The sequence below is a fragment of the Tenrec ecaudatus genome, chromosome 2 (genome assembly GCF_050624435.1).
Source record: "Tenrec ecaudatus isolate mTenEca1 chromosome 2, mTenEca1.hap1, whole genome shotgun sequence".
NCBI lineage: Eukaryota > Metazoa > Chordata > Mammalia > Afrosoricida > Tenrecidae > Tenrec > Tenrec ecaudatus.
Window position 1 is genome coordinate 117,128,986 of NC_134531.1, and position 16,807 is coordinate 117,145,792.

At 39.8% G+C, this 16,807-nt stretch overlaps 1 protein-coding gene across 2 annotated transcripts in view; it reads right to left on the reverse strand.

Annotated features, from left to right (window-relative positions):
- Positions 1 to 9,915: 9,915 nt before the first annotated feature.
- Positions 9,916 to 16,807, reverse strand: part of PGGT1B (protein geranylgeranyltransferase type I subunit beta) — a 62,534-nt gene continuing 55,642 nt past the window's right edge. The window contains exons 8-9 of one of the 2 annotated variants that reach the window (XM_075541405.1): positions 16,290 to 16,398; positions 9,916 to 11,379 (exon numbers count right to left, since the gene is read on the reverse strand). In XM_075541405.1, coding sequence (XP_075397520.1) covers positions 11,198 to 11,379; positions 16,290 to 16,398 — 291 coding nt within the window. In that variant the 3' untranslated portion in view covers positions 9,916 to 11,197. Of the gene's footprint in view, positions 11,380 to 15,223; positions 15,385 to 16,289; positions 16,399 to 16,807 lie in introns of those variants that run through there. The other variant, XM_075541406.1, reaches the window with a different exon arrangement.

Below are 16,807 nucleotides of genomic sequence, written 5' to 3' on the forward strand. Positions count from 1 at the left end.
CCATTCCGTGTTGCCTGAAGCCTTCTCCTTTCCCGCATTCAGCATCTGGAGACTGAATCTTGGCTCGAATCCATCTGTGCAGTGGGCTTAGTCCTTTCAGCCTGGAGTGGTGGCTGGAGCAGCCCGCCTCTCCTAGATTCAGTGTGTTACACAGTGGCAACCAAGGAGAGGTGGGATTAAAACAAGAAAGATCTTATTCTAGGACCACCAAGTCCTTAAGAATTCTTTTAATGAGCTCCTTAGTGCTTTCACAAAAAATGGCATGGATAATGAGCAAGGCCATTTTATTTTTTAATGGCCTGTCATATAACCAAACCTGCCACCTCTGAGTCCATTCTGATTCATAGCAGCCGGACAAGACAGAGTAAAACTTGCCCTGAGGGATTCCCAGGCTGGAATGGATGGAAACAGACTGTCACATCCTTCTCTTGGGGAATGCCAACCTTTCAGGCTAGTAGCGGTGTTAGGGTGATAAAATCATGAAGGGGTGGAGATTAGCCTGTCAGTCGGGCGGCAGACTGATGATGGTCCCTCCTTGCGGACATGGCCTTCTCATGAGTGTCGCTGGATTTGTTTCTCTAGTCCCCCCAGACTAACATGGTGGCCTTCTTCCCATGTAAGCGCATTGCCAACCAGGCTCAGTGTTACAGATCCCCCAAGCAGGACAACTGGAGAAGAGGGGGCCACAGGTGGGAAGATCTTGCCAAGAGCATCCTTTTTTGCCTGTTTTAGAATGTTTCTCCAAATGATGGCTTATCTGTAACCTGGGGAGTGGAAAAGAGTTGTCTCAGGATGGCTGAAAAGTGATACTTGCAGGTGAATTGTACCTTTGTATCCTGGTTTCGTCACTTGGTATTGAAATCCTACCCCCCAACTGGGCTATTTTAATGCTTTTTGGGTTGTTTTTTTTATAAATAGTTCTCTTGCTGATTGATGTCAGACATGTAGTGTTGAGTGGGACTCAAACACGGGTACTAATGGTGGGTTTCCTGATTCATTTGCCATCCTCACAAATAAAGGGAGCTCCTTGAATAAAACTCCCCTCAGACCAGTAAGACGGCCTTCCGGCAACCATCTGTTTGGGGCTCTGGGCATACTTCCCCATCTCCTTGCCCCGCGTGTGTCACCAGCCCCAGATCGCTCACACGCCCTGCAGTGATGGATGGCACCTTTGGTTCATAACGCCCGACGTGTGCAGTTGGGTACGAGGGACTCTGCTTTACACCAATATTGGTAAGCCAACGGTGGCATTAAGGCCAGGTGCGCATCATGTGCTTTCTCGAAATGGAAGCCCCTTGTTCTGATGGACTGTCCGGACTTTGGTGGTTTCCATGCACTGCCATCCCCAGCAAAGCACACGGTGGTGACCATCCTTTTCCCTGCCTTCTTTTTCCTCTTTCCTATTCGATTAGCTTTGGGAACTTGAGTTTCCCCCGGGCACGGGCTTGGGGCAGAGGGACTTCCTGTTTTCTTTTCGTTTCCGTTTCATCATATTGGCGAGTACTTTCGCTCCGGACTGTCCCCCTCTGTCCAGGCACTGCGCCTAGTGGGGGATCCTCATCGTGCTTTTCTGTGGAATCTTGATAGTGCGTCTTGATAGTCATTCCATGATGCTGCTCACGGCAGACCGTGGCCTACAGACCAATCACCGTGTTTTTTTTGCCTTTGAACATTCATGAGCCTCTCGACTTACCTTCTGATTCTCATGGTAACCCAAATGCCGCCCCTAGCGCTTACGGCGTCACTCGGTGGGTGTTTTGTGGCGCGGGGAGGGCAGCACGGCCACTGGACCGTCTCCGGGGCGCGATAAACCACTCTGTTGTCTGGTCCCTGAGACCCAGGAGCCAACTCCACGCAGCCCGCGACAGGAAAAAGCGAAATTCCCCCTTTTAAAGGGCAAAGTCTGAAAATCTTAGCTTTCCTGAAGCTTAAATCCAGGTTGATAAATTTCCTCAGTTGACAATTTCCACCCCCTCATCAAACAACATTATTAGCTGTCATGCAGATGGGTCACAAGAGATCGTATGAGTGAAACAACACAAGGGAGCTGCAAGACTACAAAATAAAAGGGAACTGGAGGGTCAGGCATTTGTTTTTAACACATTTTCATTGATGCCCCACCTGCTCTCTCCTCCAAACTACAATACCATAGAACTCTGTGCAAAAACATATTGCAGATATATGCAATAGAGATTATTAATATTTCCTGGTTAAGTTCCATTGTTATTATACATTCATAGAAGCATTGTGCTCTCCGGAAACACTGTATTAAACATTCAACAGTATAACCCAGTTTCTAATCTGCAATGACTTAAATAAAATCACATTTTAATACATTAAAGCGTCTTTATGAGCCCTGGTGGTGTAGCAGTTATGCGTCAGGCTGCGATCTGCATGGCTGGCAGTTCGAACCACCAGCACCTCCATGCAGAAGGACTGGGCTGTCTTCTCTCCAAAGCAGTTACAGGCTCAGAAATCCAGGGGTTCATCAAGAGTCAGTGTGGACTCCAGAGCAGTGAGTTTGGTTTGGTTTTCATGAGCTCAGTTAGAGGTGATGGTAGGTAGTACACTGTTGTGGAAATGAGACATTTTGTTGAAATACTCTGGTTTGGGCTTTATCTATCATTCTATGAAACTTTTCCTGTCCCCATGTCCACATTAGTTTGAATGAGTGTTTCTTGAAACTATTTCATCCATTTACACATCAATAGGTCTAACATTTAGAAACAACGTCTCCAGGTTTCATCTATGAAGGATGTTTTTCAATAGTTAAACCCTGAGCAAGCCATTGCCCCCTCCCCCCAATGAAAGCAAATCCCTTCTCTAGCGGTGGATATAGCTTGGCTCAGCAAAGGCTGAGATAGAACAGAAAGTCGAGGGCCAAGAGCTGCTAGTTTCATTTATCTGAATCTCTAAGCTACCTATTTCTATTGAATCACAGGAAAAATAACTTTGCTAGAAACTTAATTGTCCCTTTAAGATCTTCTGACCATGATTTATGAGACTGCATTCATTAGCCTGAAGTCAACATGTTAGAAGGGACCTTTCTTTAATGTAAAAGCCAACAACAAATGTCCAGTTGATTCCAACTCATAGAAATCTTCTAGGGCAGAGCAGAAGTACCTGTGGCAGTTACATAATCTCCTGTCAACTGGGCGAAGGGTGGAGTCTAGCCTGCCAATGAGGTCATAGCCAATGATGGCTGTGTGGGAGTGACCTTCTGAGGGTTCTGGGAACTCCTGTCTTCCTTTCTGGAGACAGGACACACATTATCTGCCTCACATTCCGTGGAGCTTTGCTGATGGCAGCCAGAGCCCTGGGGATACTTCTACTGCCACTGGACCCACAGGACTTTCCACTCACTGGCCTGTGATCTTCCTGCACTCAGCATCATTCATGTGGCTGTGTAAGTCTGTAGAAGAATTTATGGACTAGTATAGAACATATGGGCTAATACTGAATTTATGGACTTGATCTGGATTGTGCCGGGATTTTTGCTTAACATATGATTACTCTTTGATATAAAGCTCTTTCCTATACACGAGTCTCCCTGGATTTGTTTCTCTAGTCTACCCGGACTAACACACTGCCCCATAGGGTTCCCAAGGCTAAGCTCTTAACAGAAGCTTCATCTGAAGTGTTCAAATGACTGATTAGTAGCTGGGCGCTTTACCCACTGCACTACCAGGAATGCTTTCAGAACACCATCCGAAAATGTGCAACTTTTGGTGTGCATTCAATCCAGGTTGGTAGTCTTTGTTTCTATGGTTTGTAAACAATTGCACTGAGGTCTTGCGTGGGGACGCTGGCGATCAGGACAGCGCAGGACCAGGCAACGTCTTGCTCTGCTCCACATGAAGATGGCATGAGTTGGGAGTGGACACTGAGGCCGCGATCCCATCGCTTTCCAGCACAGTTCTAGTGGTTATGTCCTCTTTCCCTTTGTTCTGCAATGTCTTCTCTGACTCACCTCAGACATGCTACTCCCCATCTCTCCAACGGTTGATTTGGGACAATAATTATTTTAGATTTTTGAACTTATTAAATACATGATGACTGCTTTTATGTCTTTCTCCAAATTCTGGGTTATGTCTAGTCAGATGCCACCCAGTGCTTCAGAAGACAGAGTTGGCAATCTACTTGCAAAAAGCCATGGTCTTAGCGACGTGAACAGGCTTGTGATCATGCAGAGTGCACTGGACAGTGGATTATTGCAGATAGATTGGGTTAAAATTTAATATTTTACCATTTGATATTTCTGTCAAGCCATTTTAAATTTGTTCTAGTTTTTAATATTTTCTGCTTTTTGATTGAGAATTTTATTGACATTATTCTTGTATGGTTTTATTCTGCCTATGAAATCTAGGACAGGCAACAAGCGAGCCTTGAACTAACTACAAGCTTTTCTTTCTTGAAAAAAAAAAACTAGGATAGGTAGAGATAATAACTGGACTAATGGTTTCTTGGGGCATGGCAGAAGTTGGTGGAAATGGGAACTAGGAACAATGAGTACAAGAAAGATGCTCTAAAATGAACTGTAGTGATGGCTGTACTACTCTTAATATGGTTAACCTATTAAATTATATATGTGAATTATATGCCATTAAAACTGCTTTTAGAAAAGGTCACGGTCACTGAAAAATGGAATGCCATTTCACTTTGAAATACAACGGGTCACTATGAATCTAAATTGATTTGATGGCAACTGATTTGGTTTTGAATTTTTCTTTTGCTACTGACTGAATTCTTTTTTTTAATGTCTTTAGCTTGTTGAGTTCTGGATATATTTTATTTCTATAAAAATTGTTGATCGGGAACTGACTACAATGACACACAATTCCACCCCCCTCCGCTCACAAGGAGGACGAACAATAACGTGGAAAAGGGAGACAGTAGGCGGTGTAAGATATGAAAATAATAATTTATAATTTATCAGGGGGCCATGAGGATGAGAGGATGGGGAGGAAGGGGAAAAAGAGGAGCTGATACAAAGGGCTCAAACAGAAAGAAAATATTTTGAAAATGTACAAATGTACTTGATACAATTGATGTATGGGTTGTTATAAGAGCTGTAAGAGCTCCCAATAAAATTATTTATTTATAATTAAAAATCTTGATCTTTATTCTGGGTTATAATAATGTGAGTAGCTGCCTAACATCCTCTTAGAGTCCCGGGTGGTGAAGCAGTTCATACACTCAGCTGCTATCCAAAAGATTGGAAGCTCAAGTCCAACTAGAGGCAGGGTGAAGAAAAATCTGGTGATCTACTTCGAAAATCACTGAAAACCCGTTGGAGCAGTTTTGCTCCGACACGCAGTGCCTGATGGTGATGGATACGGCATTGGAAAGTGTGCAGTCTTGCTGACAAGTCTGTGGTCCTTTTCTCCAGATCACAGTTTGAAGGCTATTGCTCTAAGTACTATTTTACTAAAGAGAAATTTCCTGAAATGAATTCTCCAGGCATACATTGAGCATTCAATCACACAGTACAAATAAAACCCCAAACTTAGCAGAATGTGTTTCGTGCTTGCTTTGGTGGCACATATACTAAATTGGAGCAGAATGTGTTTCCTACACATGATGTCAACAAGGGAGCATCACATCCCCCAAATCCAAAACGGATATTTAGGACTGGCACTGGACATGGGGAAACAGGTACTTTTAGTACCACATACACATAGGAATATATATACTTACATTCTGTGAATAATGTGATAGATAAAACCCCAACATTTTGGGATGAGGACCTTCTTTTTGTGTTGCTAAGTTTTTTTCACTGAAGTGTTCATCTCCTGGCCATGTTAAATCAACCCTCATAGAGTTTACTATGCCATGAATGACAAAGTCAAGAGCAGTAGCATCACAGCAACTGCCAAAAAGAACCTGTCAAGATAGACTTTGAAGTATGATCCTAACCATACGTATACAATCCAGTTAATACAATTATTACTCAAGTTTATGCATAAACCACTAAAGCTTGTGATGAAGAAATGGAAGAATCCTACCAACTGCTTCAGTCTGAAATTGCTCAAACATGCCATTCAGATGCACGGATGGTTACTTGTGATTGGAAGGCGAGAGTTGGGAGCAAAGAGAAGGAATCACCCTCTCCCATTGCCACAGAGTCCATTCTAGCCCACTGCGGCCCCACAGAACAGAGTCGAGCTGCATCTGTGCACTTCTGAGGCTGTCAATCTTTAAGGCAGCAGAAAACCGTGTCTTTCTCTGAGTGACTCGTGGATTCAAACTGATTTTGTGGATGGTCCTCTACCAGGGCTCCTCAGACGAAGGAACAATGGCTGGAATTTACGGCTTTGATGATAGAAATGAAGCTGGAGATTTCATGATAGAATTTTGCTAGATCAACAATTTTTCACTGCAAATACCTTTTTAACAATATACACGGTGACTATGAATTGGTGTCAACTCGATGACAGTGAATTTGGTTTTGTCTGGTATAAGCATAAGCCCAGATGAAAAACATAGGAATCAACTATCTGTGAAAAGGGACAATAGAGAGGCTCAATAACATCAGTCAATACAAAGTCGGGAGCAACTATGGAACAGACCATCAATTGCTCATATGTTGTTCAGCTTGAAGTTGAAGAAAATTATAATAAATCCACAAAAAACAAAGTACAACCAGATTTGATGCACTGACCACTAATGACACAAGAGCTGACAAACTGTGATGATATAAAGAACATCATACAATACATAACGGAAGCAAAGGTCATTATAAAGACAAGAGAGTAGCTAAAGCAAATTGAAGAGAGAAAGTAAAACAGTTGGGCAGAACACTTCAAGGGGTAGCTTGAGAAGAAAAAGTAGATTATAATGAAATATGCAAAAACTAGGAGTTAGAAAACCATGAAGAAAGAATGCAGCAAAAATTAAAGAAAAACATTTAAGCTAATCTTTTGGAAGAGACCGGTATCTGTGCCCATTTCAAAGAAAGGTGCCTCAACTGAGTACAGAAATTAATGAACAATATAATCAAATCACATGCAAGTCAACTTTTCCTGAAGATACGGTAGAGTGAAAATCTTCATGTTTTTTCCTACCCAAGTCTCTGACCCTCCCACCAAAGGCTTGGACTATGCAAATAGGGTGGAACATTAATAGAGGACATTGACTAGCTTTTGTTACTACCCTCTGGCTATAAAGATGAGTCATCTTTGGCGCAGCAATAGAGAGAAAAACCCAAAACTACTGGAAGAACACATTCCAGATCTCTGTCTGACGTGCGGGGAGGCTGAAACGAGCGACACCACTGACTGTGGCATGGAGACTATGGGGCTGTGAGGAAAAGGCCCAGGGAACAACCACACGGCTGAGAGGCTGAGGGCCAGAGACAGACCTGGTTGCTGGCTGATTAAGGTGAGGTTGAAGACCACAGATTTGCGGTAACCTATTAATTTCTCTAATAAACCTCCACAACTGAATAATCTGTATGGCCACTGCAACAAATTACTGAACCCGATATAGAAGTAGTAGTTCCTCCTCGTGGAGGAACGGTTGGCATTGGAGTAGGGAAAGAAGGCTAGGGTGAGAAGGCATGTCTGGGCCCTACCTCTGGGGGAAGCCAGAGGAAGTTAGAGCTGCACCCTACACCGTGTACTGTAGCAGAGCATCCACAGGCAACTGCCAGAAAACTCAGGCTGAATTCGGAAGAGGACGTAGAACAAGGGGCCCAAGGGAGATCACTGCTGATATTTGATGGATCTTGGTTAAAAGCAGAGAATACCAGAAAAAATTTTGCGTGTATTTTATTGACTAAGTGGAAAGGTGTTCAACTTTGTGGTCTACAACAAACTATGTGTGGACCATAATATTGCTAAGAATCATAGCAAACTACGGATAACATGGAGAAGGATAAGAATTCCAGAACTCTTCATTGTACTTGTATGGAACAATAGCAAGAGACAGTCATGGGAAGAGAACGAGGGAATTCTGCATGGCTTAAAATCCGGAAAGGTATGTGTCAAGGCTGTATCACTTTACCACACTTACTTGAGCTGTGTGCTGAGCAGGTAATACGAGTGAGACAATCTGAAGAACACCGCATCAGGATTGGAAGAAGGTCGTAACAACCTGTGACATACCGATGGCACAGCCGTGCTTGCTGAAAGTGGGGAGAGCTTGAAGCACTTGCTGATGAAAATGAAAGACTGCAGCCTTCAGCATAGATTAAAACTCAATGAAAAAAAAACCAAAACCATCACAATTGATCCAACAACATCATGAGAAACAGAGAAAAGACTGAAGTTGTCAATGACTTCATTTTGCTTGAATCTACAATCAACGCTCATGGAAGAAGCCATCCAAGAAATCACGTGATGTGTTGCATTGGGCAGTATGCTGCACAGGACCCTTTGGAATTGAGGAGCAAGGACCGTGCTTTGGGATGAAAGTACACCTGATCCAGGCTGGAGTAGCTTCAACTGCTTCATATGCAGGGGAACATTGGAAATGAACAAGGACAGCTGTAGAACAACCAGGATGGTTGGTGAAGGGATAGAACGGGCAGTGTAAGATATGCATAACTAATAACAATACATAATATACTAAGTATTTGCAGGGGTTGTAGGATGGGGAAGGCGGGGATAAAAAAGAGCTGATATCTAAGGGCTCAACAAGAAAGATAATGTTTAGAAATTGTTGATGCCAACAATAGTACATTGTCTCCTTGATATAATGGATGTATGGATTGTTATATGTAAGAGCCCCCAATAAAATGATTTATTTTTTAAAAAGGGTACTTTGCTGCAAAGAATATTGAAAGTACTATGGGCCGCCGAAACAACGACCAAACCTGTGGTGGAAGAAGTACAGGCAGAACACTCTTTAGAAGTCAGAACAGTGAGACTGTGTTTCACATACTTTGGAAATGTTATCAAGAAGGCCCAGTCTCGGGAGGACATGCTTGGCAAAGCAGAGGGTCTGCATAAAGCAGGAGACCCTCGACAAGATCGACTGACGCAGCCGCTGCAGCAATGGTTCAAACATAACACTGTGAGGGTGGCACCGTGTTCGCTCTGTTGTGAACAAGGTCACTGCGCATCAATACCAACTCGACAGCCCAGAACATTGGAGAACTTTAAATTACACATGTGAGTTGTGAAAGATAAAGAGAGAAAGAAACTCCAGTTTAGTTTGAGAGGAAAAACCAGTGTTTGCTTAAATTAGGTCCCAAAGTCAAGTTGCATTTGTTTATCAATTAAGCCTTTTAAATTGAGAACAATTGGCTTCATCTCCATCCACTTAAAAAAAAAACAACAACCCCAAAGCCATTGATTTGATGAAGAAACCAGGTTGTCCTGGAGTGATATCCTACATTCTGGCTATGTCTGATACTTTTCTTCTGTGTGGTTTTGTTTCCATTTCTGTTGTTAGGTCTAGAAGCTACATCTAGAAGATTGATGAGACTCAGACTCAACTTTTGAAGAATATTTTAGGATTGTGCTGTGAACTTCACATGGCATATAACGTCTGATTGGTCCAGTTGCAGAGATGCTAGGGTTGATTGATGGGCTCAGGTGGTGGCAGCTGGGCCTTTTATTTTAAATTTCTCCATCAGTCTTTCTCCCAATGGTTGCAGTACCCATTGAATATATGAGAGTGAATTTGGCAAACTCTAGTGTAAAATTAAGCACTTCAATAACTCATTTTTCCCCCTCAAAATGTACATTAGGTTTCCTTTGGAAGGAACATTATTTAGGATACTTTCCCCCTAACTTTGGAGAGAAATGAAAATATAATTAAAAGCATTACCTAAAAGTGAAATCAGGAATTTGGTTTTTATGTTGGTAATTGCAGAATTCAATACTTATTATCACCAAGACCATAACTTACACCAAGCTCCTTAAGATTTTCATCACTATTTTAGTAACAGACTCATGCATTGAATGCCACTGAACAATAAGGATAGATGGGATTTATTGACACACTGATCAATAATAAAGGTGAATCTTTATACTCTCTCCTTTACATGTATCTAGTTAATAAAATGAATAGAGGAAAAAATGAACAGAAGTAAAGCCTCAGTCATTAACTCCTAAATGGTTACATCGCCCTCCCTTTACCTCAAAATATAAAAATATAAATGCCTATGTATAGCGCTGCACCATTGAATTTAGTTGAGTGGTTCTATTGTAGTATTTACATTTTTTACTTACGTAATTTGAAAACATTAGAAAATTAGTTTGAAATTACAGCAGCTAACTCATGCTGAGGACCGCAAACTAAAACATAATCCAAATCAGTAAAAATAATTCAGATATAAAAGTACAAATATAATTTACATACCGTATATTTTGAAAAGTAAACAAAACACTAATTATATCCCCTTCAATATATGAAAGATTATTTTCTCTCCAGAAGAAAAAAAAAGGCAACTAATGATTTAAGATTAAAATCAAACATACCTTGTATTCCCCCTAGCCCAGTAGACTTCTCCTTTTCATAATCACATAGAGCTAAATTACCTCTCTCTTAGTTATGGTGACTTTATCACATAATAGAATCTTATTATAACAATCTTTCTTTAGAAAACTATTGTATTAGTTAAGTCCATTGATTTTTACTAGGAAGTCATTCATTTCATTTATATAGGCCATACAAGTTTAATTGGCACATCTTACTTAAGAATCAGACAAAATAAGTAATTCTTTAAAAAAATCATGAGATTATCTCTTTTCAAAGAACAATCCCAAACACTTAATTCTTTAAGAGCAATTTTCTACCATCGGCAATCAAATTTTAAAAATAATCACTAAGTATTCACCGGAAAATTATCAATGCTATAGGAAATGTAAACTGCTTTGAGGACTTGAGTCCATTTTAGAATGATTCAATTTGTATTGACCTGTGTATGTGTGTTTGTTTTTACATAGAACTACATACATACATTTAATTTGCCTTAAAGAACTTCTTAGAAATGCAGTACAAACATTTAAGAACTATGACAGTGTCCACTACAGGTCAGACTTCAACAAAGCTCTCCTTGAAAGACTCTACACAAAGGTTACTGGCTCAAGGCCATCTCCCAAAGTGACATAAGCATGAGATTTGATTGTATGATTCCACTTCTTAAAAAAAAAAAAAGTGCACACTTGGTTATACATGGCTTTTGAATTTGAGCTACATTTATGCTACAAACTCCCGGCCACCCCCCACCATCCAAGTCTAAAATCAATCATGTGGAAATGTGTACATTCTCTGAACAGTGCTGAGAGTCCTTGGTTTTCCAACTTTGGTGGAGATCGTGAAGGCGTTCAGAAGTCCGTGTGCTCACATTCAGAGCAGGATGTACTTTACAAATTCCACTCTCCTCCATTAGCGACAGGCCACAAATTCCAAAGTATGCATGTAAAGCATCTGAAAATGAGACAGTTTTATCATGCTAGGCCTTCTTACATGGACACGCTATTAAACACCCTAGATGCGTATCAACCAGCATATCACTACATTAAAAATAGATTTTGCAAAATGGTAAATGCGCAAGGGAGCTTCAAATAGTTTGTGAGGAAATTCTATTTTTTCATAAGCATTTTGAAGCACCTTTCCACTGTTTAAATTTTTACTTCCTTAAAGTCCCATACAGCATTGTATGTAAACTATATGATCAAAATCACACAAGATATTTTATCTATAAGAATATTATTAACAAAGCAAGACATTCTCCGCTGAACAGTGCCATTCTCATTGATTACATGACATGGAAGGGTAGCAGTGACACCAAGGCTGCTCACATTCGCGGGCTTTCCACACTGCTCTTTTCAGATGACAAAAACAATTGGTTTTCATTTTCTGTCACAACATCAAAGTTTTTCCAGGAGCACCTTCCCCCCAATTTTATCTCTGGCAATTCCTAAAGTGTGTACTGTATCTTAACACTGTGCTGATAACAGGAGCCTAAGCAGCGTGATTTATTTTGGAAGCTGCACCATACTTAACTTCTCTATTTAGGCAATGCCAGTCATTCTAAAAGTGTCTGACCTGACAATAAAAACACACGCACACTCTATTTGGTCACAATAATGTGCATGTTCATACCACACAACTCTCCTGCACATCTTTCAGGAACACCGACCACCTCCCAGGACAGCAGGCCCTGAAATCACATGGCTGACGCCCGCCCGGGAACCTTTAAGGGACTTCTGACGAGATCAGAGCTAGGCAGTTGTGAGAACGGAGTTCTGTAGCAGTGAAGATTTTTTTCTTTTCAAAGAAGAATGTAAAATACTGTGCTTAAAGTATTTGTGACAAAGGTATTCCATTAATTCGTACCCATATAAATCTTTTTTTTAGGTCTTTTCTGAAAATGCTTAGATTTCTTCTGTCTAACTTTTTTCTAACTTCTAGACTACAAAAGCAAGCAAGCAAACAAAAGTTTATCTTGTAATTATTACTTTACTCTTTTCAATCTACAAAAACAAAGGGTCATTTTATGCTTTATTTTCTAGAAACTAGGAAACTTTTCCCCCCCAAAAAAAAGAATCAAACAAAAAGGGGGGTAATGTATATCCAGAATAACATAATATAGCATATTTGTAAAATCACTCAAGAGTAAAATATAATTGAGATTTTTTTCCTCAGAAGGATTTTTGTAAAAGCCAGTGATATTAGAACTTTACCGTTAAAAGCTCAGTTATCTTATCTCTAAGTGATGATGTATTCAAGCATGATGTTGAAATATATAAATATAAGTTTATATAAATGTTTATTTGTGTGGCTAATCTTTCATTTAAAAAATTTTTTTATTTTCTACGAATACATATAAAATCTCTTTGTGTCAAATGTATTTACTAGATTTCCTGGACCAAAGAATAGGCTAAATTTAACAAATATTGCTAAAAGGATTTTCTGAAGGCTCTGGAAATAAGTTCTTCTAGATAAATTTAAGTTATCACATAAATATTTTATAGCTTCTGTAGTAGAAAGATTCTGATGATGTAATATTTTTGTAAAGTCAGTATTATATCCAAGTAGTCACAAAAATCTTAGCAGTTGACAACTGGTCTCTCTAGAAAAAAGCTCCCAGCATTTTACTTTGTAAAAAGCTACTGTAAATACGCAAAATATTTTTCAATTGTGTTTACACAAGTAATGCTTTCCAAGAGACTGTCATTTCCCTACTTATATTACTTGCTAAATAAAACCGTAGAATCTTTATTAAAAGATTATATCATGCATACATTGAGAAAAGTGGCATCAAGACTAAAATTAACTCAGTTTTCTTATGGAAAACTTCCCTAATATATATGTGGACAGAAACAAAAAACTAAAATATTATTTTGCTTTAAAAGTTAGTTGTGCCGATGCTGGGAGTGGAGGGTGAGTGAGTTGGAAAGGGGGAACTGATTACAAGGATCCACATGTGACTTCTTCCCTGGGAGAGGGACAGCAGAGAAGGGGGGGAAGGGAGACACCGGATAGGGCAAGATATGACAAAATAACGATGTATAAATTACCAAGGGCACATGAGGGAGGGGGGAAAGGGGAGGGAGGGGAAAAAAAAAGAGGACCTGATGCAAAGGGCTTAAGTGGAGAGCAAATGCTTTGAGAATGATTGGGGCAGGGAATGTATGGATGTGCTTTATACAATTGATGTATGTATATGTATGGACTGTGATAAGAGTTGTATGAGTCCCTAATAAAATGTAAATAAAAAAAAGAGCTAGGAGTCAAAGGGCATTTATGGAGGTCTAGACAAAGACATGTACATGCAAATATATATATGAGGATGGGGAAAAAAAAAGTTAGTTGTGCAATGTGCTGATGTGCTTGGCACAATGGATGGATGTATGGATTGTGACAGAGTTGTACGAGCCCCCAATAAAATGATTTAAAAAAAAGTTAATCACACAGGGGAGGTGGGGGAAGTGAGGAGCTAACAATGAATACAAGAAGATGTTCTGAAATTACAATGTGGCAATAATTGCACAATCTTTGTAATATGACTGAATGATTTAAATTGTATGATATATGAAGTAAATGTAAGTAAAACTAGTTAACAATTATGAAAACAGTTAATTTAAAAAGTGAAATAAATAGGGTTTGGGTTATGAAAACACATTTAGATCATGTATTTGAAAACATTGTATATTTTTTCGAGAGACAGATTTTCCATAAAAGTACAGGTAGATATGAAGAAATATTCCTGCCTATTCCAAGTACAATCATACTTTATGAGCACCTATTTGTATTTGGCTTAAAGTATTACTTTCTGACCATGGGAATTCTACGATAGGAGATGATTTGAAGAGGTACATTCTAAACTGGTAACTATAAAAAATATGATTTTATTGCAATAGTACAAAATCAATCATTCCATGCACCTAGTTTTTCATATTTATACCTAATACTCGGTCAATTCGCTTATAAAAAATTAATGTCTCCAATTATGTGAACAAAGTCTCAAACAGTTTTTGATGAGGAGTGTGTAAATAACTTCATTTTTCCGGAGGGGAAAGCATAAGAGGTGGGGGTGGGGACAGGGATGGGTTGGGAGAAGGGAGGTGGAGGAAGATGGGACAGGAGCCAGGTCTTGGAAAAGCCCGTGCGCGGTGGCAGAGAACTGAGTGCTGACGAAGTGTGAATGACTTTCAAAGCCAGAACAGAAGGGTTAGTCTTTCGTGCACAGAGATCCCATTGAGTGTCTGAAAACAACTTTGGTTTCCCTTGAATGCATGTACATACACAAAAGGTATCAACACGAGGGAGTTGTGGCTCGCGGCAGGAGGACTAATGGTACAGGTACTGTAGTGTGCTACACTTAAACATAAGCAGTAAGTGCCACCGAAGTGTGGGCACAGGGAGGCATGGAGATGCCTTCAGCAATGTGCGAGGTGCCGTCGACTGCATCCGTGTAGTTACTCAGCAGGAAGTTGTATGTTCTGCTGCCTCCGCATGAGGTCTGTGGACGTCTGAGAAGCAGCAGAGTCATCGAAATGCTTGGGGGCCGGGGAGGCATTTTTCATTATGTCTCGAGCAGTGGTTCTCAACCTTCCTCATGCTGCGACCCTTTCATACAGTTCCTCATGGTGTGGTGACCCCCCAGCCATAACGCTATTTTCCTTGCTACTTCATCACTGTAATTTTGCAACTGTTATGAATCGTCATGTAAATATCTGATATGCAGGATGTATTTTCATTGTTACAAATTGGACATCATTAAAGCATAGTGATTAATCACAAAAACAGTATGCAATTATATATTGTGAAATATTTATTTCTAATTACAAATAAATGAAATTTTGTCTTGCAGCATGGTGTAGCACAGGTAACAGTCTTCATGCCGGGTACTCGCATGTGGGAGTTTATACAAGTGGGCAGACTCGACTGGAGACAGACAGAGGCGCGGTGTCTTGGTTCCTAAAACTATCGGAAAAATGTGTTTTTGTTCACCGTCCAAAGGGGTCACGACCCACAGGTTGAGAACCGCTGGTCTCGAGAAACTACTTAAAAGAACTTGTGAAACACGAAGCTCTTTTGTTCTTCAAATCTCTGCTATTACTGAGTTTGAAAAGCAAATGGTGAAAGTCCAGATAGCAAGGTATTCAACAGACTACCGACAGAATCTGCCTGAATTCAGAGAGCCTATGGTTGGCCAGTGGGGGACACCAGCCTTTGGGATTGGAGATTTTAGGCCTAATGTTATTTCTGAATAAAGTTAAGATTAATTTGATCTATTTATTTTAAGTTTTATCTCATGGTCTTAATGCTTTTAGATGACAAAAGATTCTGGACAGGAACCACGCAGCCCATCTGCCTTCCTGCCTAAAATTAAACAGCACAGTGCTAAGTGAAACTCACTATGGATTGACATGTCGGCTGCAATAATGGGCTCGACATAAGGACAATGGGGAGGATGGTGAAGGACAGGGCAGTGCTCCGTTCCGCTGTTCAGAGGACACAATGACTCGACGGTACATAACAAAGGTAAGTGGGGGTGGGGGATGCACACTGTCCCAACACATCTTAATAACTAGCCTCTTTCTCATATCTCTGAGTGCTCCAAAGCTACTACAACTTTTAAGCAATCTATCATTTTTCTATCTCTTCCTCTTATTTACTAGAGATTAAAATTAGTACCTAAATTTTCTATCATATACCCCACCCCTTCTGATAAAGATGCTTGAAGATCTATCTAAGAAAGGAAAATTTAAGATTTTCTTGGAGTCATAGCAAAAAGATGTTTTATAATGTTAATATTAATAGAAAACATAAGATGTACTAAAGATGTAAATTATAGGGTTTCTGGATTTATAAAAAAGATTAATTACCTGGATGACTATCTGGCCACTTGGCAAATCCCCCTACTAGGCGATCTTGAGTTGATAAGATGTAATTTCTATTTTTCTCAAAGTTGGTGTATTGGAAAATTTTCAGAAGCTGAAATGACAAATACAAATTTACTGATATCAAACTTTTATATTGATCTTTAATTCCAAATTCAGATAAGTATCATTTGCATAATTTCTTTTTCTTGACCGACTCAACATCTCTTTCTGTTGAGCTGGGACCAAATAAGATTTTTGTGTTTTTTTAAAGCTGGGCTTAAACCATTATTTCCCCGGTCTGCTCAATTCAGTCAGTTATTTTTTAAAAGGTACAATTGTATTAACCCATATTTTCATTCTTATTATAGACTCTTCAGTTATTAGAGACAAGATCTAAAAATATTTCAAACGATAGCAACCAAGACTATTAAAAAAGAGAATTTTGTTTGAGAAGAGGAACGTATTGTTGCTCTCTTTTGTTTTTTTGCTCTCTCTTTATAGAAGATAAAAAGTGAGATAAT